The sequence below is a fragment of the Epinephelus fuscoguttatus genome, linkage group LG16, assembly GCF_011397635.1.
Source record: "Epinephelus fuscoguttatus linkage group LG16, E.fuscoguttatus.final_Chr_v1".
NCBI classification, from domain to species: Eukaryota; Metazoa; Chordata; class Actinopteri; order Perciformes; family Serranidae; genus Epinephelus; species Epinephelus fuscoguttatus.
In genome coordinates this window covers 27,562,257-27,590,032 of record NC_064767.1, presented here as the reverse complement: position 1 = coordinate 27,590,032, position 27,776 = coordinate 27,562,257, and the positions used below count along the sequence as shown (strand labels likewise).

Below are 27,776 nucleotides of genomic sequence, written 5' to 3'. Positions count from 1 at the left end.
ACTCTGTCACTTTCATTTCAGACCCCATCACTCACATTGTTCTGCTGGAGCTTGTAGGTGGCAGTGAGAGGCACCAGGCTGTGGTCTAATTTGCTCAGTGATAAATGTTCTGTAATGTCTGTTAGGGCAATGATGCACTTTGCTTGTGTGTTTTACAAACTGGGGTCATGGCTCACTGCTAGAAGAATGGCTTATCCATTTTCAACACCTCGTTTGTTGCATTTTCAAACTAATCTTTTTTATTTTACACAGGTTTTTAGGTGCAACACTGCCTCCTGCATCAGTGCTGACCAGATTAAATCCTCCCTGTTAAACCTGTCCTTCGAATACAATTTAAGAAATTTAGCTGCATAAAATACTCGCCATCTTCATTATTGTCCTTCTATTGAAATGTTATTGAAATGCTGCCATAAATTGCCACTGTTGTTTATATCTGTGACAGTCCATGAACAGACTCCTCAATCTGACAGTTGGATCATTTTCAGCCCTTTAAGCTCCAGAAAGCACATTCAGCACTGACTGTCTGGCTACCGTACTGTCTACATGTACTGTATAGTATGTGTGTGTGCATATTAACGTACATTCAGTGTGTAGATACATGCCCATTCTACCACAGGGAAACAGTTATTAACATGTCCAGTATAAAACAAAGGCTTTAATGTGACATCACTTAAATACATTAACCATTTCCCAGCATGGAATATAATGTAAATTGCACTGAAATTACCAGCATGATTACGTAGAATAAAAGCAAAACAGATGTGAATTATTTTTAAAAAACAACTTTTTAAAATCATGATAAACTTCAAACTTTGGTTTCATTCATGGATTAAAAAACACATAGCCCCCCATTCATTAACTGGTTAAAAATATACTATGCAGTATTAATAACAGTATATAAAATTGCAAAAATACATCATCCTACACGCTCCTATGACTTATCATAACTCTAGGCAGTTGCATTTTCCCGGCTCATGTTTTGTGCATTAAGTGTCTGCGTCAACTCCTCCAGCTTTGCCTTCAGCTGACTTGCTTCAGGTCGGTCGTCTGGCCTCCCACACAGCATTGACTTGATGATTTGGTCCTGCAAAAAAGAAAAAAAAAATGCTAACAAGATGTTTGCAACAACAATAATAAATGCTGTCATACTTTAATATTGCTGAAGCTCCACTCCACACTGTTCCTCACATATACACTTTGGAAACTGAGAGTGGTATCCCCTCAAAACTGTGCTGCTTGATATTTGACATTATTCACGCACAGACAGCAGCAGCCCTGTTTTGACTCCTCAACCTTTGAGGCTTTAGAGATGATCAACTCTTGTAACAATGCAGAGCTCTGTTGGCAGTGGTGAAGGAAATATTCAAACCCTTTACTTGAGTAAAAGCACTACTATCACACCTTTTAAAATAATTCATTACAAGTTATTAAGTAAAGGTCCTTCATTTAAAATTTTACTTTACTAAAAATATGTAAGTATCATCAGATAAATGTAGTCTATGGAAACAAAATAAAGCCAAAAGTTAAAATGTTTTCACAGATTCAGATATACTGATACACAACTACAGTACTTTTTATTTTGATTCCATATTCTAACTAGAAAAGCACTCAGTGCAGACCTCTGCCAATTAGGTGATATTCCCTCCCCCTCTGCATCAGATTTTGCAGCCTGCACAATTAGGTTATATGCATCACTATCATTGTTAGGTTATATATGCCTTCACCACGGAGACATTGTGGTGTATTTGTTTCGTTTTTATTTTGTACCAACACAGAATATAATGTTTTTTATATTTTTCACTTTCTTTTTTTCCAACACAGAACATTAATTTCAACTTTAGAATTACAACAATATTTAGCAAGTAGAACCAGACGTGCTTTCCGGCCACCAGATGGCAATATTTTGACCGTCTTTAGAAATTGGAATTGCTGCTGAGGCTGTCAGATGACAGACTTTATCATTTTATCCACTTTGCTTCAACCGATCACCACCAAAATTTTGTCATATGTTCCTTGTCCCATTATCCACCTTTCCTGAAAACTTCATCAAAATCCATTCATAACTTTTTGAGTTATGCAGACAAACAAACAAACAAACAAACAGACAAACAGACCAACGCTGGCGAAAAAAGCAGAATTTGAAAAAACACCCTTCTCCTGCAGCTCTCTCTGTCCTAACCCCCTTCCACCAGATGACCATGGCCATATGCACACGCTTACAATGCATCTGGCCTGGACTGCTTTGCCAGGAGGAGGGCAGGTGGCAGCTTGTGAGATGGACCTTCAGGCTGCGGCTATTGTGGCTCAAGTTCAGCCAGTGCAAACAACCCAGGCAGTGCCGGGTCTAACCATTGCAATGCAACACTAAAAGTCTGCTGATCTTGGGGGAAGTCAGGGCTGTGTGGCAACTCGATGCTGGGGTTTGCACTGGCTGGATTTGGGTTGCTGCAGCCGCTGACTAGGGGTCCGGCTCTGACTCTCCTCCCGTGGATGTGGTATGTGATAGTGGGGAGTGAGGCGGCCGGCACACTGTTATTCAATCAATCAATCAATCAATCAATTTTATTGATAAAGCCCAATATCACAAATCACAGTTTGCCTCACAGGGCTTTACAGCATACGACATCCCTCTATCCTTAGGACCCTCACAGCGGATAAGGAAAAACTCCCCAAAAAAACCCCATTAACATGGAAAAAAACGGACAGACGTGCAATAGATGTCGTACATTTTTATTTAAGGCTCTTGCTACAGAAATGTGAACATGAGCAGAAGGCTAAACTATTAGCAACATTATTTCTCCATCTTCTCCCAGACTGACACATGCTTCTTGTGTTTATTCTCAAATTCTCATTTTGATAAGTCCATCTTCCTGTTTTGAGTTGCTTTACAGTGTAGGCTGTTGTTGCCAGTGCTGGAATACCAATTTTTTCTCAGTGGGATTTTCCACCACTGTATCAGGAAGGGACGTGCACACAGTCCAAAGTGAGACCTTTGCAACACTGGATTTGTACGACCAACAGTCCAAACTTCAAGAAAACCCAGCAAATTAATCACCTTTCAGTAGCTGCAACCATGAAATGTTTATCGATTATCAAAATAGTTTCTGTCAGTTCTGTCAATTGATTCATCTCCAAATTATTTTGGCCGTACTTTTACATTTTCATGTGCGAAAATCAGAATTCGTAAACTAACTAGCAACTAAAGCTGCCAAATAATTGTAGTAAAGTAAAAGGGCAACATTTGCCTCTTTAATATTGAAGTATAACGTGGCATAAGAAGAAAATACTCAAGTAAAATCATACCTCAGATTTGTACTTCAGTGCAGTACTTGAGTAAATACACTTAGTTATCACTGTCTGTTGGTGGCCATCATGACCACCTGGCACCCTGTGGAAGTTTTAATGTTGCAAGTCAGTCAGCTGGAATAATAGGAATATGTTAATATACCTCTTCAGGAAAAGTCAGTGAAAACTCTTCAGGGAGCTTCTGGCTTCTGGCATCATCCCAGATCTGATATTCAAGCAGAGAGAAAAGGATGAAAGAACTTGTTAGTTTGCCTCAAATTTACAAGTGATTCAAGTAACGCTCTGTTGAACTTAAATTAATACATGAAAAATAAAATAAGAGAAGCTAAAAGATAATTAAGTTCCATTGCATCTGCAAGTTATGATACATTGCTTTTGCTAGACACTGAAGAGAAATCAGTTACTTGTCATAGTACGGACATTTTTTTTGCAATATTCAAATTCTTTTCTGGCTTTTAATAAAGTTATTGAAGCAATCTGGCAACACTGCAGTAGCTACAAGGCTACTTCATCAGGCTGGTCAACCAGCAGAGGTGCACCAGCTTCTTGCTAGTCAGACCAGTGGCTGCTGTCACAGCAGACGTTGCGTTGTAAGATTACAGAAATGTCTGTTGTAATATCCTTCATATTTGTGGATTCCGCTACATTTTATGGACGTAAAAGTACAACGTTATTGTCCTAATATCAAAAAAAAAAAATTGTTCTTAGATCACGTCGGGTATGAGACCCATGGTTATGTTCTGTTTCTACGAAACTCACCTTCCCCCTTTCGTGGCCAGTAGAGAGTTTCCAGAGGAGCTCAAAGTATATCAACCCCAGAGCAAATATGTCCACTTTACGGCCATAGTTCCTCTCTGTCTTCTGTGATAGAATAAAAACACAGTATTGACAATAGGCACCCTCTATACTTTTGTTAATCATCATGAAAGATTAAGTAATTATGCTCATGAGGTAAAAGAAACTTCAGCTTTCAAAACTGCTTTTTGTGTTATCCTTACATTAATCATCATGCTAGACTAACTAACATAGTTAATCATAGTTAGAGGTAAAAGAATCTTCAGCTGAATAATGTCCTATTGGCACAAACTTGTTATCATACAGCTCTCGCTGCCAACCGTAAAGACAGGTGAGGCTCGGAAATTTGGTAGCATTGTTAAGTGAGGTAGGCATACAGGTTGTCTACCTAATTAAGCCCTGTCACAGAGCACATTTGTTAACACAATAATACAGAAGAATTTGAAGTTAATGTCAGATAGGCCCTCTCACTTGTTCAGGAGCCATGTAAGTTGTGGTTCCTTTGTTTTCTGATCTCTTCATCAAAGCAGAGTCATCATCAGCATCTCTGGTGACGAGACCAAAGTCCCCAATCTTCACCTCTCCATTCAGTCCAAACAGGATGTTTTCAGGCTTACCAAAAAGCAAAAACAGAAATAGAAACAAATAAACATCTAGCTCCTCACATAATGGGCTGTAACACATGAACAAATGAACTTGGAGGTTGAAATAAAATTAAAAAAAGGGTACTGTTTGACTGCCTTAATTTCTTAAAATCTGGATTAATCCTTGAATTTCAAAAGTTAATCGCAATTAACCACGTTTTTGTAATTGCATATTTAAAATTCCATTATTTTACATTTTAAAACAAGGTGCAGCGATTCTTACCAATTCTTACCAGTGTCTTGGTTAGGAATTAAATAAATGCAAAGTAATATACCCTATGATCCTGACTTTTATAATTTTGTTTTTTTCAAATCAGCGCTGCACGGCTACAAGAGTGTGGTCTTGAACCCATGACTTAGAGGAGACAACTACAAAATGTTTTTTTAAAAATGTGAAATACAGGGTTTTTTTTCCTTTTCTGAAAAGATTACACTTGAATTGTTCCACTGCTCTGCAACTTTGGAGAGGTGCTGGGCATATGTTTCTGCATAGTGTCATTCTTCTGTCCAGTCAGTGTCGGCACAATCTGGAAATCCATCGGTAAAAAAAAAAAGTTTTTCTTCCTTTACTTCTGGAGGCAAAGCCCGGAGTTTTTCAACTAAAGGAAGTGCAGGAGCCTCACGCCCTTCACTTCCGACGGTGCCCCCAGGGAATCGCCGTGTTGTTTACAAATACTTCGGGTAGAAAACCAATTTAGCTTAGAGTTTAGCTATATATCACCGTGTAGACTAATCTGATGTTTGTTAAGTCTATAAACACAATGATTGAACAAACGTTACTATTTCTGTGTGCACGTTTTGTAATAAACATGGTTATTGTAGATTAGCTGGGCTAACTGTTAGCTGTTAACGTTAGCCGTTAGCGGTGTCTGTAATAACCATAGACTGTGTAAAAATAAGGTAATAACTCAATGAACGGTCCGTGAATAAAATATTTTTTCCAGCAGATATATTGGTTACAACATGATTGAGCTAGCAAAGCAGTTTTGTGTTGCTATGTGTGGTATTTATTCAGTTATGGGAAATCATGATGTCTAGAAAGCATCAGTGGCTGCAGCTGACAGGGACAGTTAGCAAAGCTAACATCAGGACGTCATCTGTTAAAAGCCTCCCGTTGTCGGATTACAACATGAAACTACTACAGTTAACTCAATCATGTTGTAACTAAGACATCCGCTGGAAAAAAAAAAAAAATTCACGTTGACGAGACAGCGCTTTGAGTGGAGCGGTCGCTATGGACCTGAAGTTTTCTGTTTCTGTACGTACACATTTCCTGGGGACACCTGCACGTCTCGGCCGCGCCCCCTCCATTGTGATTGGCTAAAGCGCAGCATCGTTCAGACTCAAAGCCCCGCGCTCCCCCCACTCTCTACTCGTCTTTCACACAGGGCTGCCGACAGATTCTACAATGTAGATTGCAGAATCTGTCTTGAGAGATTAGTGTCGACATGGTGTGCAGTTACTCAGAGATCATTTTGTTTCCTCATTCCAATTATGTTGCTCTCTCTGATTCATACCATTCCTAATCTTATAGTTGGTATCTGAAACTTGAAGTACGTCGGTGATAGTTAAATTCTATTTGACACAAGGTGTTAACGTTTTGTTATGTTCTGACCTTGAACACATCGCCATTAACGTGTTAACACTGACAGCCCCAGTCTAAGTACAGATGAAAGCTTCCTCAGTCCCACCAAGAATAACATCATGGTGGGGAGTTTTTCAAACTGGCCTTAAAAGAATGCCCAGATATAATGCAGACATACCATAGCAGGTAAAAAAAAATACTAGAAATTACATACACAAACATTTACAAGGCAGAAAACAATGTCACAATTCCTGTCAGCTCATAACACTCTGTTCTTTCGCTTACTTTGCCACATACCACCTATATTCTAGATCCAAACTCAAGAATGCCAGAGGCCACCTTCTATACTAAGTCACCCACAAAGTGATCTAGTCCGACCGGGCATGTCAGGTAACCATCATGAGACACTCACATTCCACCTGTTCAACACGCCTCTTTAACCTTTTATTATGGGGTATCCCTGGCTCAGGCGACACCGTTCACATATTGACTGGTCCCTGGGAGCCATCTTGCTGTCATTGTCATGCTAACTGTCTCAGATCTGCTAAGTGAAGAACCATTACACCCTCCCACTTATCTCATGTAGGACATTCTCATGTCCTCAAGAGCCAAGCAGGAACAAGCTTTCTGGCAAGATTAAAAATGTGAGTTTCATTTCTAAAAGGTGTCATTTCTGGGATTCATTGTCAATGGCTGTAACATCCAGATGAATCCTACTAAGTTAAAGGCCATCTTGGACTAGCCCACTTCATACTTTTGCAAGGAGTTGCAATGCTTCCTGGGGTTCACCAATTTTTACACACAAATCATCAGAGGCTACGGCTCCATGGTCTTCCCCCTTTCTGTCCTTACCTTCAGAACTCTGCTGTCTTAAGGTCCCCTGCGGTAGATAAGGCCTTCAGTGAGTTAAAGAGATGGTTCACATTTGATTGTATTCTCCCTCTTCCTGACCCTTCTTGACAGTTTGTTGTAAAGGAGAACGCCTCAGATTCTAAAGTGGGGGCTGTCCTCTCTCAGAGGTCTGCTGGTGATTACAGGCCTTTTTCCCTATGTATTTTTCTTCCGCAAGCTTTCACCTATAAAGAGAAACTACAACACTGGGAACTTGGAGCTGCAGGCATTCAAACTGGCATTGAAGGACTGGAGACACTGATTGGAAGCTGATAGCACTTTCTCCCTAGACTTTGTCACTGGACTTCCCCCATCTGATGGTCACGGTCATTCTCACAGTTGTTGACCTGTTTTACAAATGTCACTCACATCATTTGCCTGCCGAAATTGCCCTGTGCCTAAGAAACAGCTGAACCATGCTTTTTAGCCAGTACAGTCTCCCAAGATACATCATCAGTGACCAGGGGCCCCAATTCATTTTTGTTTCAGGACTGAGTTTTACAGTTTCCTAGGAACTACCATCAGCCTGGCCCTGGGAGCTACCTGTCCATTGGCTCCCACCTCCAAGCCAATGGCCTGACTTAACGTATGAATCAGGAAATGGACACTGCATCTCCTCCCACAGTCCTTCTTTCTGGTCCAGACAACTCCTCTGGGTTGAAAACACCCATACCCTTCCCAGCTCAGCTACTGGCCTCTCCCCATCCCCAGTGGTCCTGGGGTTACCAACTCCCCTCTCTACCAACTCTCTAGACCAGGAACTTAAGACCAGCATCCCTTCAGTTCAGGCTTTAATTCATCACTGTTGCCACACCTGGGTGCAAGCCTATTTTGACTCTCCTCTGCACCTCTGATTGCTACCAGAGTAGTGCCAATTGCTGCTGGATTATGGCCCCCAGCTACACCTCTGGCCAGAAGGTCTGGCGGGCTCCGGCATGCAGGACTTATTTGTCAGGATGGCATCCAAAATGGCTCCCTTGTTCATGGGCCTGTTAACCATCTTCAAAGCCATCATCCCAGCATATGTCTGCCTCTGCCTTTTCCAGTTCACATGCATCCATCCTACCTTTCATGTCTCCCAATGCATTCCTGTCAGAGACTGTCAGCTCCCTGCTTGCATTTTGATTCAAGTATAAGAGTACTTTTATCTGAACGTCTTCATCTGTGTCATGTTTCTGAGCTCATGCTTGCCATTTTCTGATCCATCATATGGGGTTAACTTCAACTTCCTGCCTTAAGGGAAGACCTGAACCATAAAAACCACCTGACTCTGTCTACTGTCTACAAATCAGTACTGTTTTGTAATGGCACATAATTAACTATGAAAAAATGTTGGTCACATGCATCAAGTCTAAGATGGACTGAGCTGAATACTGCACTTCCGACAGCTGGAGAGAAGCAGCACATTTCCACAACCTCTTGGGACTTACTGGGCAAGATCTAGCAGAATACTTAGAATAAACCACGTGTTTATAAGTAAATGATAGGGATGTCCTGATCCGATATTCGGATCAGTATCGGCCGCCGATATTAGCAAAAAACATGCATCGGCATCGGATCGGACTGCATGGAAAAATGCAGATCCAAGAACTCCGATCCGGTTTTTCATTGAGTCTGATCCAGGTTTTCCGGCCAGCCCAGCGCTCCGCGATTCAAGCAGTCCATTCCAGTGATCCGCTCCAGCGCTTACAATCAATCCACCAGGCCAGCATGCAGACGGCAGACACACACGGAGGGTAGGAAGAGTAGCGGTCAACTTAGTTAACTGACTATTTGTTTTCTGCTCTGGTTTTTTGAGAGTGATATTTTTATTTGGTTTACACTCTTACTGTTTAAGTAAAGAGCACTGATGGCATTGTTTTGGGCACAATTAGTGAAATTGGAGCCATGGATGGACTACAAAAACACTACGAAAATAACTGAAAAGGAAAGGCTGCATTTTTTGTTAAATGCCAACAATGTCTTGTGGTGTTAATGTATTTTTTATTTATTAGGGGGACAAAGCACAAGTGTGTGGAGTCTTGCTGCTATTTTAATTTCAGTGTTAGACATTTTAAAGATTTCTTGTGTTGATTTATTTTCTATTTATTAAGGGGCCAAAGCAACCAGAGCAAACCAGCTTTATTTTTTATTTAATGTTAATGTTCAAGTTTAAAGTTTGTTTATTAACCCTGTTAACAAGAAACAGGTCAGTTTCTCATACCACATGTTGTGGATCATTCTAACTAACCCGATTAAGTATTTGTTCTTGTTAGAGTAATATTGCTTGATCAAACCTTTTCTAACATGACTAACAACAAAATAAGTGAATATGTATAATACGCGCTTGGATCGGATCAGTATCGACCAAAACTCAAGGCTGTAATATTGGTATCGGATCGGAAGTGAAAACGCTGGATCGGGACATCCCTAGTAAATGAAGGTGAGGGACAAACGTCTAGAATGTGGTTCTCCTACTGTTGTACCAGTTAACACCAGAACAATATACTGATTCAAGGTACACCATCCCCTGACAGGTTCCACTACTACTATTGTCTCAGGGAAGTAAAAGGGCCTCAACAGGGAAAAACAGTTTTGCCTCAGCCACACGAGTCTGGTCTCACCTTAAGGTCTCTGTGGATGTGCTTCTCCGAGTGAAGATATTCAACTCCACTGACTATTTGCTGGGCAATTCTTAGACTTTCTTCTCTTCTCTTGGAATCTTGCAGAGGCTGAGAGTTCTTCTCTTCAATCCAAACTTTAAGTGTTTTGGTGTCACATAACTCCATCTGAATATAGAGGTACTTTGCCGATGAATTATCTCTGGGCCTAAAAGAGAAGAAAAATGATGTAATTACTCACCTTTAACTTAAAATAAAAAGCTAAAACTCAAAGTAAGTGCATCAGACTTACTGTGAAGAGCTGTTACTGTCAGCTAAAATGTCCCATTGGTATCCTGAATCCTCCATCCAAAATGTGTAGTATCTAACGATATTACGGTCGAGGAGGTCTGATAATGTCCCCACTTCTCGAAGAGATTTCCTGATCCAAAGAAGAACGAGAATTAATCAAACAAAATACTTGCACAAATACTGCACATACTACACTGCACACTGTTACCTCACTACTGCATACTTACTCTTCACAGTAGACGATCTTTACAGCATAAAACTTGTTCAGCTGTTTATCTCTTGCTTTGTAAACACAACCAAAGGCTCCTCTGCCAAGACACTCCATGGAATCAAAGTATGACGTAAACCTGTTGAGATTAATGCTATTGTTTAAGCAAAAAACACAGAGGTGTCTTCTTGATTATATATTGGTTATTGGGAGAGAGATTTAAGACCACATTAGTATAAAACGCACATGCTACAATGTAAATCAATTTATTTTCCTTTTTAAACTTGTCATGATTAACTATATTGTTTTAGCCAAAAGGATAAAAAATTAAAACAACAACATAGACATGTATTAATTGTACAACAGTTATTGGGAGAGAAGTTTAGGACCACATCATGCTACTATGCAGATATGTTTGGTTTTTCATACCTTGACTGGGTGGATGTCTCATACTGACGATTTCCCATATTTCTGTCTTTGACAGCATCCTGATGGAATAAAAAGATGAAATAAAATGTACAACCCTGCTCTATATATTAAGCTGTATTATTATTTTTTAATTAGTCTGACATACAACGTATCATACATATTAAAACTCCCTCCATAGGTGGGGTAAGATCACAAGTAATCATTGGTGTTGCATTTACAGAACTTTGCAGCTCTTTTTGCTGCCCTTCCCACATACAGAGTAAGCGCATTGTAAGAGGGTGGATTTTGCTATGAACCACCACAGTTTTTAAGATTGTGATAGAAAGTGCAGACCTGATCCTTGGAAGAGTTTGATGAATCAGTGAATACTACTGAGCCACTTGTTCCTGTTGACATGCTTTGTGAAGATGAAGGAGAATCCCTAAAAAAATATAATACATTGCATGAATACAGCCTTTTCAGCATTAAGCTCTACAATCTGTTTCGATACTAGGGTCAATAGGTGCCTTACAGTGAAGTTGGTGTTGACAGCCCCGTTGGTGCATCATCTTCAGACGTTGTTAACCTTGAGGGCATCTACAATTCACAATAAGCTGTTACATTATAGCATGTTGAAAATAAAATGATGTCCTGTCCTGTAGCCCTATTATAAAATAATGTGAAATAATACTGATCATGTTGTGTCATTGTTCACCTTAGTCTATCCGTTCTTTCTTTTTCATCTTATTGAACCACAAATACCAACCTACACTTAACTTTCTTGCTGTTACAATGCTGCTTTAAGCCTCCCATAGTCTGTAACTTTGTCTGTGAATTCAATGAACACTTGTATCAAGTAATTCAATCAGGTTATTTATTTTTGACCACAGTGCACCTTGTTGGGCAAACAAGTGCGGCACTTAGATCTTTTCCTTAAAGCATTTTACATATAAGTTTTTAAGTGTTTAATGCTCTTTGTTTCATTGACCCAAAAAGGTCCACTGGGGCTGATCACTTAAATCCAAGACTGTTATTATCAGCAGCTCAATTTTTAGTTGAATTATCAACTTATATTTTTAATCTGACTTTAGAAACAGAAAGTGTCTCTGCTATTTGGAAGTCAGCGTTCATCCTACCTTTGCATAAAGGTTGCCAGTCAAATGACCTAAATAATTACAGACCAATTCCCAAGCTATCACGTCTAGCTAAAGTATTTGAGAAACTAGTAAATGGTCAGGTGAGAATATTTTTTATCACAACAGTCCATTTTAAAATCTTAACAATCAGGTTTTATACCGGGGCATAGTACTGTGACTGCTACATCAAAACTCTTGAATGATGTTGTTAGTGCATTAGATAACAAGCAGGATTGTGTTGCCCTTTTTATTGATTTATCTAAGGCTTTTTTCAAAAAAATATTTTACAACAACTAGAATCTATTGGATTTGATAAAAAAAATTGTGTATTTGGTTTTCAAGATATCTCAGCAGTAGAACACAACTTTTTTTTTAGCGTTAATAAAGGCGTACCACAGGGTTCTATCCTGGGACCACTTTTATTCTCAATTTTTATTAATGAATTGGGTGTCAAAGTTAGAAACAGTAAAATTCATCTGTATGCAGACAATGCCATTTTTATAGATGACAGTGCCCTCTGGGCCAGGCAGTTAATAACTTGTATCATGATTGCTGTGTTGTACAGCAAACTTTGATTGATTTTGAATTACTTTTAAACTCAGGTAAAACCACATGCATGCAGTTCTCTATAAAACTGACAAACTGTTCAACTGAAGTGAATTTTACTTGCCTTAATGGCACACTGATTGAAAGAGTATCCTCTTACAAATACCTTGGGCTCTGGCTCAATGACAAGCTGTGTTTTAAATAACATATTAATGAATTGAAAAGCAAAACTTGCATTTTTTTTCATAGAAATAAGACATGTATTATTACTCAGAATTGTAGAAAGCAAACAGTTCAGGTAACCTTTTTATCACTTATTGACACTTATTGTTGTTGGGTGGCAATCATTGCCAGTGAGATGAGAGAAACACTGCAAACTATTTATTAACAATGTATCACACATCTTTTAAACTACAGAACAAATTCACACTGCAGGCCCCAAGACTATTTGGTTCTAGAAAATCATCATGTTAATAATAAGACATGGAAACTATTTTAAATACAATGCACCACACAAGTGGAATAATCTACAGGAGCTTGTAAAATTAGATAAACTAATCCCTTGTAATCAATTCAAATCCCCTGTGACTGACTTAGAGCAGTGTGAATACATGTTTTCTTTTCTGTGAATTGATTTTTTTTCCTATGCTGATGTCTTTGTCCTTATAATACATATTGTAACCCTTGTTTTATAACTTGATGATGTATACTGTAACTTTTGTGTGCTTTTATTGTTTTCTTTGTACTGTAATCAGGATGTTCTTGTAAAAAAGAGCTTGCTCTAACTCAAGAATTTTTACAATTATGAGAACAAACCTGAGCCTGGGAAGGGGTTGATGAATCGGTGAATGTGATCATTGACGTGCTTTGTGTTGATGATTCAAGGGACTCCCTAGGGAAATACAATGAGAGACATGAGTACAGCTTTCTCAGTATTTAACTCCATAGTCTGCTCCCCTAATAATTACAGTAAGGGCCTTACGGGGTAGCTGACGGCACTGACAACATAGATTGTGCACCATCTTCAGACACTGTTGATCGAACGGACACCTGAAATGCACAGAATGTTAGACATTATTTAACGTAGAATTTCACCCCAATTCACCATTTCATTTAAAAGCATTCAAAAGTAGCTGGGGTTAAGATCAACTATTATCAGTTCATGCTAGGAAATATCACTTGATACAATATGGTGTAAATGAAAAAAATTTTTTTTTGAAGGCTGCGTTCAAAGAAATACTGAACATTATGACCTTCATTAAGGTAGGATTTATTGCAGGACTGTAATGTCAGACCGTATTCATTCTAGCTAGATATACCTAATAAACTGGCAGCCGAGTGTATATTTAATGATTAAATGGAGTAAAAAATATTAAATACCTTGCTGTCCCAGTCTGACTGTTCCTGAAGAGCAGACCAGGCTAACCGAGCTGCATTTTGTTTGGCTTCCTTGATAGTCCTTCCCTCACCCTCAGGGTATTCCTTTTTGTCGATCATTAATTTGTAGAAAAACCTGTGTTGGGTTTTGAAGAGGAGGACATAGTTTAAATTATTATGCTAACATTTTATTATTGTTTACACGTGAACACAAATCCAAAGGTAACATAGAGTGTCTGATATGTCTATCATGTTACAGAGTTCAGGTGCATACTCACTGAGGGCCATGAGCTGGACCGCATCTCCTCTCTTCAATGTATGAATGGCAGCGGTTTGTTTTCAGACAGTAGTTTGCGACAATTCCTATGTAATTTGTCTCTCTTTTGTCTCTGTGAAGCTGTGCATTCACTTTGAGGCTTCTTATCTTATAACTGTAAAAAGCAAGTGACATTTCACACAAATGAAAACATGAAACTGCAAAACATGCAAAACTGAGTGACTCAGGTGCTCCTTTGTACCTGCTGCCATCAGACTGCACAACAGCACCAGAACTGAACTAAACCAATATTACTACCTTCGACCTTTTACTATATCTCAATTCCCATACTAAATAATAATGATAAAAATCTACCATGTTATACAATATTATGTTAATATGTTGCACACATTTTTGTATCACATTCTATATTATATTCATATTACATCATATTACAATATTGTGTAATACAGACAAACACTAAGGGCCGGATCTACAAAGATCCCAATTTGCGTGTACTAATTTGCATGCGCAATCTAGAAATTTGCGTGTGGGGCTGAACCGCGGTTTGCGGGGGATTTACTAAGAGTATTTGCGTAAATGACAAGAGGTGCAAATGTTTTGGAGACACCCTATTTAAATGAGGGTTTTGCATGTTTTATGGTTCACAGCATAGCGAGTTTGGAGAGAAAGCGCAAAGTGAAATTCGACCCTATGCAATTAGAGGTGTTGGTAGATGAGGCCAATAAACACTTAAATGAGCTACAGCAAAGAAACCTGACTCTCTCACAAAGGAACGCTACATCACAAGGACCGCCAGGATTACAGCACCCCTCCAAGCGCTTGTTATGTAAAAGTTATGATAAAATAAAAAAAATATTACAGACTATAGAATAGAACTGACAACCTCTCCAATGTCTCATGTCAATTAATTAACACTATTTGTCGGCTTTTTATAATGCTTTTTTTTTTTTTTTTTTTGCAGCTGCGCCGTGTCTTTAGTTGAAAGTGGCTTTGCTAAATACATTCTACAATGATAAATTAGATTAACTTTCGGTCTATAATATTGTTGGCTATATTACGCATTTTAATACAAGAATAAAAGAAATAAACACCGAAATAATTAGTGGAAACTTTTTTTTTTTATTAATACTCCTCTCTGACACACTAACACACACACATTGAACACGCGATTGAATGAATGAATGAATATCGGAAGCGGTTCAGCCGCAGTCCCGCCGTCTGGCGTGGTCACTGTAGAGATTACATTAGTTTTTTATTATTAACAAAATGGTTTTTTATTGACCGTATGAATGGTTTCGTTTTCAAACAAATATTTGGAAACGAAAATGTATGCTTTGGTGTACTTTTACAGAGTTTTGCAATATGTGTAGCCTACCTGTATGTTTCAAAATGTAGCCTATAATTTTCTGCAGTGGTCTGTGTGACCGCTGCGGTCGGAGGTATAAATGCTCAGAAGTCTAGTGTGTTTAATTTTTGTAACTTATAGGCTTCAGAAAACATACAAGACACATTTTTAGGAAAAGACATAGGAAGAGAAGCTTGTAGGTTTTATCTAAACAGAGTTATTGGCATTATAAAAACCCAAACGGTCTGTCAGACCGTCATGGCGGTTCTAGTGTTAATGATTGTTTCCTCATTCATTCCAAAAATGTTCACACCAGGGTGAAAAATGCGTTCTTTGTGTCTTTTTTCATCGTTTCGATGTCTCCTTGCAACAATAACCGCAGCCATGTGTGCGCAATTACGCATACAAACTGTTTGCACCTCCCTCTGACACGTGTTAAATATAGATGCAGTTTCTATGCGCAAAATTGCTTTCAGGTTTGATAAATCACTTTGCGTGTGCTAAATTAATATATTTACATTTGCTCCTCCCAACACACGCACAATTGCGTGTAAACGCCCCATATTGCATATTCATTGCTGCAAACGTACTAACTGGATGCAGACGCGCTATTTTGCACCTTTGAAAGACGCAACCCTTAGTGCGCACTGTTAATAAATCAGTTTGTACATTTTTTTGCGCGTGCAATTCGTTTACACACGTTTTTATACACGCAAACCTTTAGTAGATCCAGCCCTAAGTACCATTTCTTAATCAGAAATTAGTCAGGTGTACACACCACTGTATATTTGCAGTTAAGATTTTTGGTCTCCAGCTGTGACAACATTGCAGCCGCTGGTAGTATTTTTTAACCTAGTGAGTCTGTGTGTATGTGTCAACATGGCAAAATGTGGTCCTGATGACACCAATTGTAGTGTGAACTATACAGAAGTCTTTCAGAGTATTTTGACAGGTCTGTCTGTCTGTCTGTCTGTCTGTCTTTCTGTCTGTGGACAGATTTTGTCAACGCATTGATGTAGCTACCATGCAAGACAGACTCACAAAACTTATCAGGTGTACAGTTGTGATCAAAATGAAGACCAAGATTGAGGATGGGCAAAGTCCGAGCAAGGGGGCCAGAAGCAGGAGGACAAAATTAGGCAATGCATTGCTGTTGCGATTTACTCACCGGATATCGGAAACATCTACATTTAGTTCCTCTTTTGGTTGACCTGATGCACTGTTGTTGTCATCTGCAGACTTGAACATTTAAAAAAAAAAAAAAAAAAGAGTACAATTGAGAGACAGTTCACAAAGTGGATTATGGCCTGCTGAGTGTGTGACCCTACAAAACAATACCTTTACAAGCCTATGATTGGTCTTGTACTATAAAATACTAAAAAATTCAACGTGCTCTAGTAGAGGAGCAATAGTCTTACTGTGTCAGCTGAGTCCTGAGGTTCATTTTCAAACAAGCATTTCAGGGCATTTTTAGCAGCATCACGTTTGGCTTCCTTCTTGTTCTTACCAGTGCCCTCAGGATAGACTTTACCATTCAGGACTACCCTCTGGATAAATCTGTAGAGGAATCATCACATCTCTGTTATTAAGGCAAGTTAAAGTATCATCTGATGTGTAAATAGATGAACATTTTCAGAATGCACTTGTATTTTTTACACTACAAGAGAATAGACAATGAACCAAAATGAGTCAGACACCCCTGCTCTATGGGGTCAGATAATTATCCATGCTGGGACTAATGATGGACTCCATCAGGACATTCACACACCAAAGCCTTGTTCAATTGTGATGACATGTATGGGCTAACAATGAAACACTGAATTTATTCACTGCATACTTAAGTACAATTTGGAGGTAGGCCTACTTGTGATACTTGTGGTGTTTCCATTTTGTAAGACTTTACTCCTCTCGTCTATCAGATCAGATTTACCTGACCACAGTATACTTAACAGTAGATTTAACATATCAGATCAGATCCAGAGCTTACATACTTAACCACCGCCCTCATCATTATTAGCAGCGCCATGGTCATTCATGCCACCTTATAAGAGACTCTCACCCGAATGCACTGCCATTTTGGTGGAGCACGACAATGTATGTAGCTACAACGACAAATAACATAGCCCACATGTAATTGAACTTACGTTGGATCATGGTCAGGTCCAACAAAGCCAAGGTCCTCATATTGCAGCTTAGACCGTGTTTTCTGTGCGTATTCCTGCAGTCTGGCAACACAGTTTCCTGTTTCCATCTTAAATAAAGCTGTCGGAATTTCAGCTCAAATCACATAAAACTGTGAGAACAAAGTCTAAATAATAATACATACTCATAATACGTCTCTCTTTTCCCTACTCTTCTTAATTATCCTCACAGCCATGTCGCTGCTTGTGTCCTTATCCTGCTTCGACTCATCTGACTTCAGACTGACTTTAAGTTTCGATTTCTTCATATTAACGTCATCTGCACAACGTCACGTAGTTTGAGTTTATGCTGAAAAAAAAACAACTTTATCTGAACAATTGAAACTAAAAACTTTATCAGTTAACCTGGTTTCTGTACATACCTGCTGGCAAAATAGCAATAATATGTCTTTAGACATTAGTTACTAATAGCCTTACTGTAGTTAATGTGTTGTCATAGTTTGTTCAGAGTTGAACACATCTGTCCAGTGGTGTGTGCACAGTGTCTCAGGCTGGGGGCAAACCTTTAAAGAGGGGCACCTCTCACATGTTATAGGGTCCATTTCTGATCTGAGGTCCCATCAGAGTCAGCTGAGCTCTGACTGCAGCAGCTCGTGACCACAGAGCAAGTGGACACACCCTGTCAGTTGGTTGTCCCTGGCTGTAAGGGTTGGGTGCAGGTTTGGCAAGTCTCATGTAAATGTTTTATGACATTAGTCATGTTGGCCTATTAATAAATGTATTTTATGTGGTTGCACTGCAGCCTGTGGGGTGGGAGTAACATGTATACTGGTCACGTCCAGTGTCAAGTATCTATTTGAGCATGTGACCAGACGATGCCTATACCTTTTATTATTTCTTTGACCTTAATCTGATATTCAAATAAAACTCTGTGTTCCTTTGTTCTTGCCGCTTACCTGTTTATTTCCTCCTATCCCTACTTACTTGTGCAGCTTGATCTTGAAAGAAAATACTTCCAAATTAAGTGTAATTCCTTTATGTCAGTAATGCTGAATACACAGCTGAACACAGCTGTCTTGCACTTACAGTTCTGGAAATCAGTGACAAAATCATTGAGCTCATTTTGTACGTGAAGGTGATTTTATGAAAGTAGGGCACATTCCCCATTCTTTTAGAAATAAATCACTTCCTGACCTCACCTGTTTCAATTTGAACTTATTTTTCCCTACATGATACCTACGTCTTTAAGTGTTTAGAATGTGGTTTGATTAACGAGAATGACCCACCACTCAGGAGACAGTTTTGGACATCCACCCCAGCTCAAGATGCAATTATATACTTAAAAAAACACACACAACAGTATCTCTGATTACTGGAAAGCTTAAAAACAAGGTTATTCACAATGTCAGTATTACTGGTCCAAAATAAACACATTTGCAAATTAGGTAATCTCTTTTTTTCGTCCTCAAATCATAATAAGGGAAAAAAATGCATGACTTCAAATTTTTTTCTTCTTCTTTTAATGTTACAGGATAAACACTTCTTCACATCTCCTTGAATTTTCATGTTGTTGAGCAACAGCAGACTTCTAAACACATGGTGGGTAGGTCAGTCTAACACATGGATCTTTAATGTTGCCTGTGATTTCCTGTTTCACCTCAAATATTACCTCAGTTTTCCCATTTGTTTATCAGTCCATGACTGGAAACAATTTAAAATGACAATTTAAATAAAATCACATGATTGATAAGCATCACTGTAAATAAAAAAGGCTAATTATCAACTTTTATCTCTTGGCCAAATAAAACTATGTCATTTTCATATACTAATTATGTGTTACTGTAATACTGTGGTTTTATGGCTACATTACAATTTCATAAAGTAAATCATGACCAAAACAAATTGTAGACCTTGGATCCTGATCCAACAGGTGCGACAACTTCTCATACAATTCAAATAAATTAATTCATGAATCCATTCCTGAATTATGCCCAACAATATTCTTGAAATAAAACAGAAATACTGACATTATTTCACATTCCTTTATTGATGAATGTATGCAAAAAACAAATTAAAAAAACAACAACAAAAAACCCAAAATACAAACTCAACCACACAAAATACAGGCCCCATCTTGGGAAATCCTGTTTTTCAACTTCAGATATTCAGTACAAATCAAAGGCTGTGATGTGACCCCACTTTTAATGTTTAACCATTTCCAGCATAGAGTAAAATGTCAACTGTGGACACAGAAATTACAAGCTCATGATTATTTAGAAGAAATGCTAGAAAGATGTGAATTAATGTAAACCTTAATTTTTGATTTCATGTTTCATATCTTGATTATAAAACACATATTAACTCATTTCAGGTTGTTCATTAGCCTAACTGCATGATTAATGGTTTCACCCTCTGTGTGCATGCGGCAGTGTCTTTGTACAAAACCCAGAACCCCAAACTGCCACCAGTTACCATAGTTAGAGTTCAAGTTAAAGCGCTATATAAGTGCAGGTTAATAATTTTCCTACAAATATGAATAACATTGCAATCAGGACTCGACATTAACTGTCTAAGGTACATTTTCTTTGGACTTGTTCTTTGCAAATGTACTCGTCCTTTTGACAAGTAAATGTACTTTGCACTTGTCTCGCCACAAAAGTCACTTGTCCAGTTAAAAATCAGGCTCCTAGGAAGAGTGCCTGGCTTTGAAGGCAATTTTCATAGCAGCCAGTCAAGTGATGCCACATGGCCCAAAATGACTTTTTCCCATTGACCTACATGGCGAAAGAGGTGACTGTAAATCAGTGGATAATTATTCTGAGCGTCACAACCCAAAATGACTCGTTTCACTCTCATGGTTTAATCCATTCAGTTGGATAACATTTGCAAAGTCTGGAAAAGGCACGCAATTCAATAAATTATCCCTATTCAAGTTAACGGAGTGCGAAATTGTAAGTAGCCGACTCAGCCACAGAGCGCTCTAGTGCGCCTGCTCTGTGGGCCGCACAGTGCGGAAGCAGTGCCGATAATCATTGGATCACCTGGGTAGTTTTACTAGCGTCAGTTGAACCATTTCCACAGAACAACTCTCAAAGAAATAAATGGGACACAGGCTCCAACACTGTGTCCTGGTCTCTTAATACATCTGTGGTAAAAAATGACATTCTCCTTTTTTGTTTTTCATACATTTCATGTATCTACTTCCACCAAGGAGGTTATGATTTTGTCCTTTTTGAAATAAAATGGGACAAAAATACACTCTTTACTAATAATTACTTTGTAGTCATTTCTAACCATCGGCTGAGATGATGAAAATAACTCCTCTGTTTTATTATTCTTAAGAACGCACCATGCACACTTCTCTCCTAGTTCACAGTGAGTCGACGGAGGTGCCTCTCAACTGCCGACAGAGTGGTGCCACTCAGCTCTCCAGCTACGTGACTGGTGTTGGACGTTGACCCTACACTTCAGTTCACTATCAGCACCCTTAAGCCCTTCATGAGGGAGCAGAGGCCCTGAAGAAAAAGCTAAGTTAGCATCGAGCTAAGATGTGTTAAAGAGAGGTGGTCGAATTTTCATTTATGAGGAATTATAAAGCAAATTCTGTCTACGTTTGGCCTTGTATTAATTTATTACAATGTCGCCTTGTAGCAGGGTTCAAATAACTGTTGCGTTGGTAGATTTGTTTTGTACTGGTGCAGTGTGTACAGGCGTGTCGTGCAGGCTCCAAACAGAGCACGGCTGCAGCTATATGTCTCGATAAGTTGGGTTGCCCCTCGCAGATGCTGCAGAACATTACCCCCTGCTCTTCGTTTGTTCGTACTCCAGCTGTTGACGAACATTTTTTTCTTTCTGTCTGACCCTTGGTCGGACTGCTGAGCCTGAAGGAGCATCGCCACTGCTGTTCTTCTCTGAAGTGTTTACACTGCAAGCGTTCCCTACTGTGTGGAATAACACGATCGACTCCTGATCGGTCAATCAAGGCATTCTGAAAGGGACGTATCACGGGGAAAAAATGCATTTGTTTCAAATCAGTATTCTGAATGTATTCATTTAACTAAATAGCCGAGTGAAAAGTGGCACGTTATGTGACGACACACTACCATTTTGTTTAGGATTTTCAACCTTGATGTCAACATTAACAGTTACAGTAACAATTAATAGTATATCAATTCATTTCATTAAATCAGAGACAACACAGGAGACATATTTTCATGCGCTCCCAAGACTTGTCACAAATCCTTGTGATAATCAGTATGTTGCATTTTCCCGACGCACATTTTGTGAGTTGAATATCTGCGCCCACTTCTCCAGCTCTGCCTGCAGTTTACTTGCTTCAGGTCGGTCTTTTGGCTTCTCACACAGCATTGACTTGATGAGTTGGTTCTGTGAAAAAACAACAAAAAATGCCGCTGAGATCTTTGAACCAACAGTAATAAATGCTGTCATACTACAATATTGCTGAAGCTCCACAGTACACAGTATTTCCGACATATACATTTTGGACACTGACATTGATTTCTTCTCAAAACACTTATCTGTGTTGCTTGATATTTGACATCGTTCACATGCAGACAGCAGCAGCCCTGTTTTGACTCTCATCCTTGGAGGATTAGAAGATGGACAGCTGTTGTAAAAGTGTAAACCCCTTTGCATCAGCCTCCCTGCTACTCTGTTGGTGACCTTCATGACTGATTGGCACTGTGTGGGAAATACTGTGTCATGTGGCCAACAAGTTACTTACTATAATATAAATATGGTAATATACCTCTTGGGGAAAAGTCAGTGAAAACTCTTTGGGAAGCATCTGACGTTTAGCATTCATCAAAATCTGGTATTCATGAAGAGATAAAAGGATGAAAAAACATGTTAGTTGGGCCGTTACAAATAAATGAAATGAAAAATTAAAGAAGACAGGTTAAAGGATGAATAATAAAGTTCCATTGTGTCTGCTATCTACAGTAATATGGTAACATTATTGTGGCAAGTCAAACTTTCATAGTAAAGTAAATGAAAGACTCACCTCTCCTCTTTCGTGGCCAGAAGAGACTTTCCAAAGGAGTTCCAGGTATATCAGCCCCAAAGCAAATATGTCCACTTTTCGGTCATAGGCCCTCTCCCTCTTTTGTGACAGAATAAACACACAGTATTAACAAACACAATAATACAGAAAAACTTGAGATTATTGTCTGTAAAGACCATCTCACTTGTTCCGGAGCCATGTAAGATGGGGTTCCCTTGTCTACTGTCCTGTCCACCACAGCATTGTCATCATCATCTTTGGTGACCAGACCAAAATCCCCAATCTTCACTTCTCCATCGAGTCCAAACAGGATGTTCGCAGGCTTACCATCGAAAAGCAAAAACAGAAATTGAGACAAACATTTCCCCCTTCTCATGCAAAGTGCTATCTTGCAGTCAATCACAGCTACCAATCTCGACATCATACCCCCTTTTTATAACAACTCATTAAAACCAAAGCTATCAGACAAATGAAAATAAACTACCGAAAATGACAGAAACCATCTTTAGGATTTTTTTTTGTGTGTGTACTTTAATTTTTTTGTTTAGCCCCCATCCTAGCTGCTAACATAGAGGGGGCGGGGTTAAGGACTAATACAGCAGCCAGCCACAAGAGGACAATCAAGATCTTTTGGCTTCACTTTTTGAGAGCTGTCATGTCATCCATCTTAAACACACTGTTGGTTTAAACATACCAAGAACATGACCATCTCTGATATTGGGTCAAAGCTTGCCCGGCCGCCGCCTAGTGGGTTGCGTTGACTTCAGATGGGCTTCATCATCATTCAGGGACAATTCAGCTCTAACATTCAGTGATGATTCAGCTGCATGTTTAATAGCTGTGGCTGCTATTGCCAGACATAACAGATACTTCATCAGTTTCAATTACATCAAAAAAAGTGAGAGTGGGAAGCTCTTGGTCTGCGGATGAAACTCAAGCTACCAACAACCGTTGCACTGTGCAATAGTAAACAGTGCTAAAGAGCACCCTGCTTTAAAAAGTCATTGGCTCAAAACTAGGGTGTCAGCAGACAAGACACACCTTCAAGTGGGTAGCCCAGTTGTATAAGGATGTAAATCCTGGGGAGAAAAGCAGTGTCAGTTTACTGTCTGACTAGTTTGGTATGATGAGAAGGATGACCAATGCATCTTCCGGCTAACTTTTCATTTCCGGCTGGATGCTGCCTTACAGGGAATGCTATCACCCTATTGGGTGGGGAACACAAGGATCTGTCTCAGGGCAGGGCCTTGTCAGGGTACACCAGAGGTAAAATGCACATATGCCTGAAGTTCCACACAGGTAGCTGCTCTGTATCGATATCTATATCGATATCTATATCTATATCAACACAATGCAGAGTCTGGTCTCACCTTAAGGTCCCTGTGGATGTGCCTCTTGGAGTGAATATATTCGACTCCATTGACTATTTGCTGAGCAATTCTTAGACTTTCTTCTCTTCTCTTGGAGTCTTGCAGAGGCTGAGTGTTCTTCTCCTTAATCCACTCTCTCAGTGTTTTGGTGTCACATAATTCCATCTGAATATAGAGGTACTTTGCTGATGAATTTTCTGTAGATCTAGAAAAGAAATTTATTAGAGATAAATGATTGAATTACTCACCTTTAACGTCATAGAAAACGTTAAAACTGAGGGTGAGTGCATGGGACCTACTGGGAAGAGCTGTAACCGCCAGTTGAACTACCACCTGAAATGTCCAATTGGTACTCTGAATCCTCCTTCCAAAATGTGTAGTATCTGACGATATTACGGTGGAGAAGGTCAGACAATGTCCCCACTTCTCGAAACGCTTTCCTGATCCGAAGGAGAACGAGAAAATAAATCAGTGAACAAAGTAATTACATAAAACTGCACAATGCACACTGTAACCTCACTGCTGCATACTTACTCTTCACAGCGGACAATCTTCACAGCATAAAACTTGTTCAGCAGTTTGTGTCTTGCTTTGAAAACAAAACCAAAGCCTCCACTGCCAATAGGTTTTATGGTATCGAAATCTGCAGTAAACCTGCTGAGATTAAGGCTATTTGTTAGGCAAAAAAGGTAAAAAAACACTACTGTCTTTTTGATTGGGTGAGAGATTTAAGACCACATCAGTATAGAACACACATGCGACAATGCATTTTTTTGCCGTACCGTGACTGGGTGGATGCGTCCTTCTGACTATTTCCCATATTCCTGTCTTTGACAGCATGCTTGGAGAAAAAAAGAATAAAACAGATTTAAAATTTAGAATCCATCTCTATTCATAAAGTTGTACATTATCTAAGAAGCAGGGCTGACAGCGTGCCATTCGTCACATCAAAACAGCTAATTGGTATATTGTTTTTTGAGTGACTCCCTCCAAATTTGCAGCTGTCTTTTTTTCCTTGACTAGACAAACAAAACTTTCTTGCTCTCATAACAGTACTATTATTCCATTCCCTCTTGACATACAGAGCAAGCAGGATATAAGAGGGTGGATTTCAGAATGCGTTTAAGATTGTGATTGAAGGTTCAGACCTGATCCTTAGAAGAGTTCGATGAGTCCGTCTGTATTCCTGAGCTACTTGTACCCGTTGACATGCTCTGTGATGATGCAAGAGACTCCCTGGAAGAAAATAATAATATGCATGAGTACAGCCTTTCTACAATCTGTTTCAGTACTAGCGTCAATAAGGGCCTTACAGTGAAGTTGGTGTTGACAACCTGGCTGGTGCATCATTTTCAGACACAGTTGACCGTAAGCCCATCTACAATTCACACACACACAAAAAAGGTTAGTTGTGACAATAGAGCATTTTCTCAATAAAACCATCTATGTTCTTTTACCCTCTTAAAAAATAAAATCAAATAATATTAATTATGTGACACAATTTTTCACCTCAGTCAGATTTTGTACGATTCTGAGAGAACAGACCTGAGCCTTGGAGGGGTTTGATGTATCTGTGAATATTATTGAATGACTTGCGCTCCCTGAGGTGTTTAGAGATGACGACTCGTAGAACTCCCTAGGGGAAAACAATGACAGACTTGAGTACAGCTTTGTTAGTATTTACGTTAATGTTCTGCTCTCCTACCAATGACAATAAGTGTCTTACAGTGAAGCTGATCGTGCTGACAACATAGATGTGGCAGCACCTTCGGAGGCTGTTGATCCGATGGACACCTGAAATGCACAGGAAAGGTGTTTGACATGTTAAACATCATCATAGAAAAACAGGCTTTTGCCTGGAACGTAAATAAAAAACTTGAAATCCCTTGAATGAAAAAAAGCCCTTTAAATGAAATGAAACATCTACCTCTACCAAACTACTCACCTGACAATGAATTTGGTGCACCTAGCTATACCTAATAAACTGACAGATGAGATTATATTTGATGATTCAGAGAAGGACAAAATATGAAATACCTTGCTGTTCCAGTCGGTCTGGTCCTGAAGAGCAGACCAGGCCAGCCGAGCTGCATCTTGTTTGGCTGCCTTGACAGACAAACCCTCGCCGACAGGGTATTCATTGCTGTCAATTATTAATTTGTAGAAAAACCTGTTTTGAAAAGAGATAGTGTAAGTCGTTATATTAAGTATTGTTTCAAATTTAAAATTAATCAAAAGTTAGCCTAAAGTCTTGAAAAACATCAGCTAGTGGCCTGATGATAATAAATCCTATCAGAGCAGTCGAAGATAGTTCAGAGGTTCCTGTGTAGCAAGAGGATGTTTGGGCCAAGACTTCCTCTTTCATGCAGTCATTTCAGCTAATCTCTAAAACAGATAACTCCATATGAATGCAGATAAATTAAGATAGTTAATAAAAAGGTAAATTGTCGTTGGACGATAGCTGCTAGTTTCCGAAGTTGTATTTCAGCCAATGTGTACCCCCTCTTCACACACTGACTGTTTAGCTGCCGCGTGATTGGTCAATACTACTCTGACTACCAACAGACACCAGGGCACTTCTGATACCAAAATCTCACCCCATTGCCCACAACGTCTGCATGCATATGTCTTTATAGAGATTTCCATGGAGTGTCAGTAGTGTCTCAGGTTGCCAAGGTTCTGGTTCATACTCACTGACGTTTATGAGGTGGACCACATATCCTCTCTTCAATGAATTTATGGCTGCGGTTTGTCTTCTGACAGTAGTGGTTAACTAATCCAATGAAATTTGTTTCTGCAAGGATGTTGTCCTTGGAGTTCAAACTGAGGCGTCTTGTCTCCTCACTGTAAAAAACAAGTAACATTTCACACTGACAAATACATGACAATGAAACAATGCACCATTGTTGTGATCTACTCACCAAAGATCAGAAACATTTTGATTTAGTTCCTCCTTTTGTCGACCTGACGAATGGCTGGTCTCGTCTGCAGTCTTGAAAATAAAAAATACAACCTTGAGACGTTTCACACATTGGACTATGGCCTGCTGAGCATATGACACCCTACAACACAGCATAGTTTCAAGCCTATGATTGGTCTTTTACTTGTAAATTCTTATAATCCAACATGCTCTAGTTTAGCAAAGAGGAAGAATAATCTTACTGTGTCAACTGAGTCCTGATGTGCGCTCTCAAACATGCTGCTCAGGGCATTCTTAGCAGCATTATGCTTGGCTTCCTTCTTGGTCATCCCTACACCATTGGGATAGACCTTCCCATTTAGGACAACCCTCTGGGTGAATCTGTAGAGGAATCATCACATCTCTGTTATTCAGGCAGGCCAGCCTTTCATTATGTTAGTGGGGTGTATCGCATTGAATTACATGAATCTGCACACTACCCCATTCAGCCTGTAGGAGGTGATCACCTGTGTTGTTACCACTGTGGGACTCTAACAGGATATTAAGTCACTAAAGCCTTGTTCAGTTGTGATACATTCATATATACATTTATTGATTCAAACATTAACACTTTCCCCGCCAGAGTATTACTCTTAAGTTGCCAGCCACCGCCAGCATTTTTGATCATATTCACTAATATTTCAAGACGCACAGAATTTGTTCTATGAATATGTAAACAGTATATACATGAAACTAAAGAGGAGACCTGTTTTTAAACACAAAAAACCATTTTATTCTATCTTATTCCATTTCTTTTTTTATCAACACTTGAATTTGTGCATTTTGATTAAAAAATATTCCAGACAAAAAGCTCAGAAAAGGGCATTTTTGTCAAAGAATATAATTTTAAAGTATAAAATCAATTTCACAT

At 39.2% G+C, this 27,776-nt stretch overlaps 1 protein-coding gene across 1 annotated transcript in view; it reads right to left on the bottom strand.

Annotated features, from left to right (window-relative positions):
* Window positions 1-640: 640 nt before the first annotated feature.
* The window catches only part of LOC125903873 (uncharacterized), a 39,148-nt gene continuing 12,012 nt past the window's right edge, over window positions 641-27,776 (bottom strand). Inside the window, 34 exon segments of the mRNA XM_049601051.1 lie at window positions 641-1,084; window positions 3,449-3,511; window positions 4,066-4,167; window positions 4,573-4,713; window positions 9,825-10,242; window positions 10,340-10,459; window positions 10,750-10,808; window positions 11,083-11,170; window positions 11,261-11,325; window positions 13,227-13,302; window positions 13,393-13,460; window positions 13,791-13,923; window positions 14,066-14,218; window positions 16,581-16,651; window positions 16,831-16,969; window positions 17,557-17,690; window positions 17,784-17,872; window positions 21,415-21,541; window positions 21,808-21,939; window positions 22,322-22,384; window positions 22,577-22,675; window positions 22,761-22,898; window positions 23,947-24,151; window positions 24,246-24,386; window positions 24,481-24,603; window positions 24,729-24,787; window positions 25,095-25,182; window positions 25,260-25,324; window positions 25,492-25,582; window positions 25,673-25,740; window positions 25,984-26,116; window positions 26,641-26,790; window positions 26,868-26,938; window positions 27,109-27,247. Coding sequence (XP_049457008.1) covers window positions 950-1,084; window positions 3,449-3,511; window positions 4,066-4,167; window positions 4,573-4,713; window positions 9,825-10,242; window positions 10,340-10,459; window positions 10,750-10,808; window positions 11,083-11,170; window positions 11,261-11,325; window positions 13,227-13,302; window positions 13,393-13,460; window positions 13,791-13,923; window positions 14,066-14,218; window positions 16,581-16,651; window positions 16,831-16,969; window positions 17,557-17,690; window positions 17,784-17,872; window positions 21,415-21,541; window positions 21,808-21,939; window positions 22,322-22,384; window positions 22,577-22,675; window positions 22,761-22,898; window positions 23,947-24,151; window positions 24,246-24,386; window positions 24,481-24,603; window positions 24,729-24,787; window positions 25,095-25,182; window positions 25,260-25,324; window positions 25,492-25,582; window positions 25,673-25,740; window positions 25,984-26,116; window positions 26,641-26,790; window positions 26,868-26,938; window positions 27,109-27,247 — 3,946 coding nt within the window. The 3' untranslated portion in view covers window positions 641-949.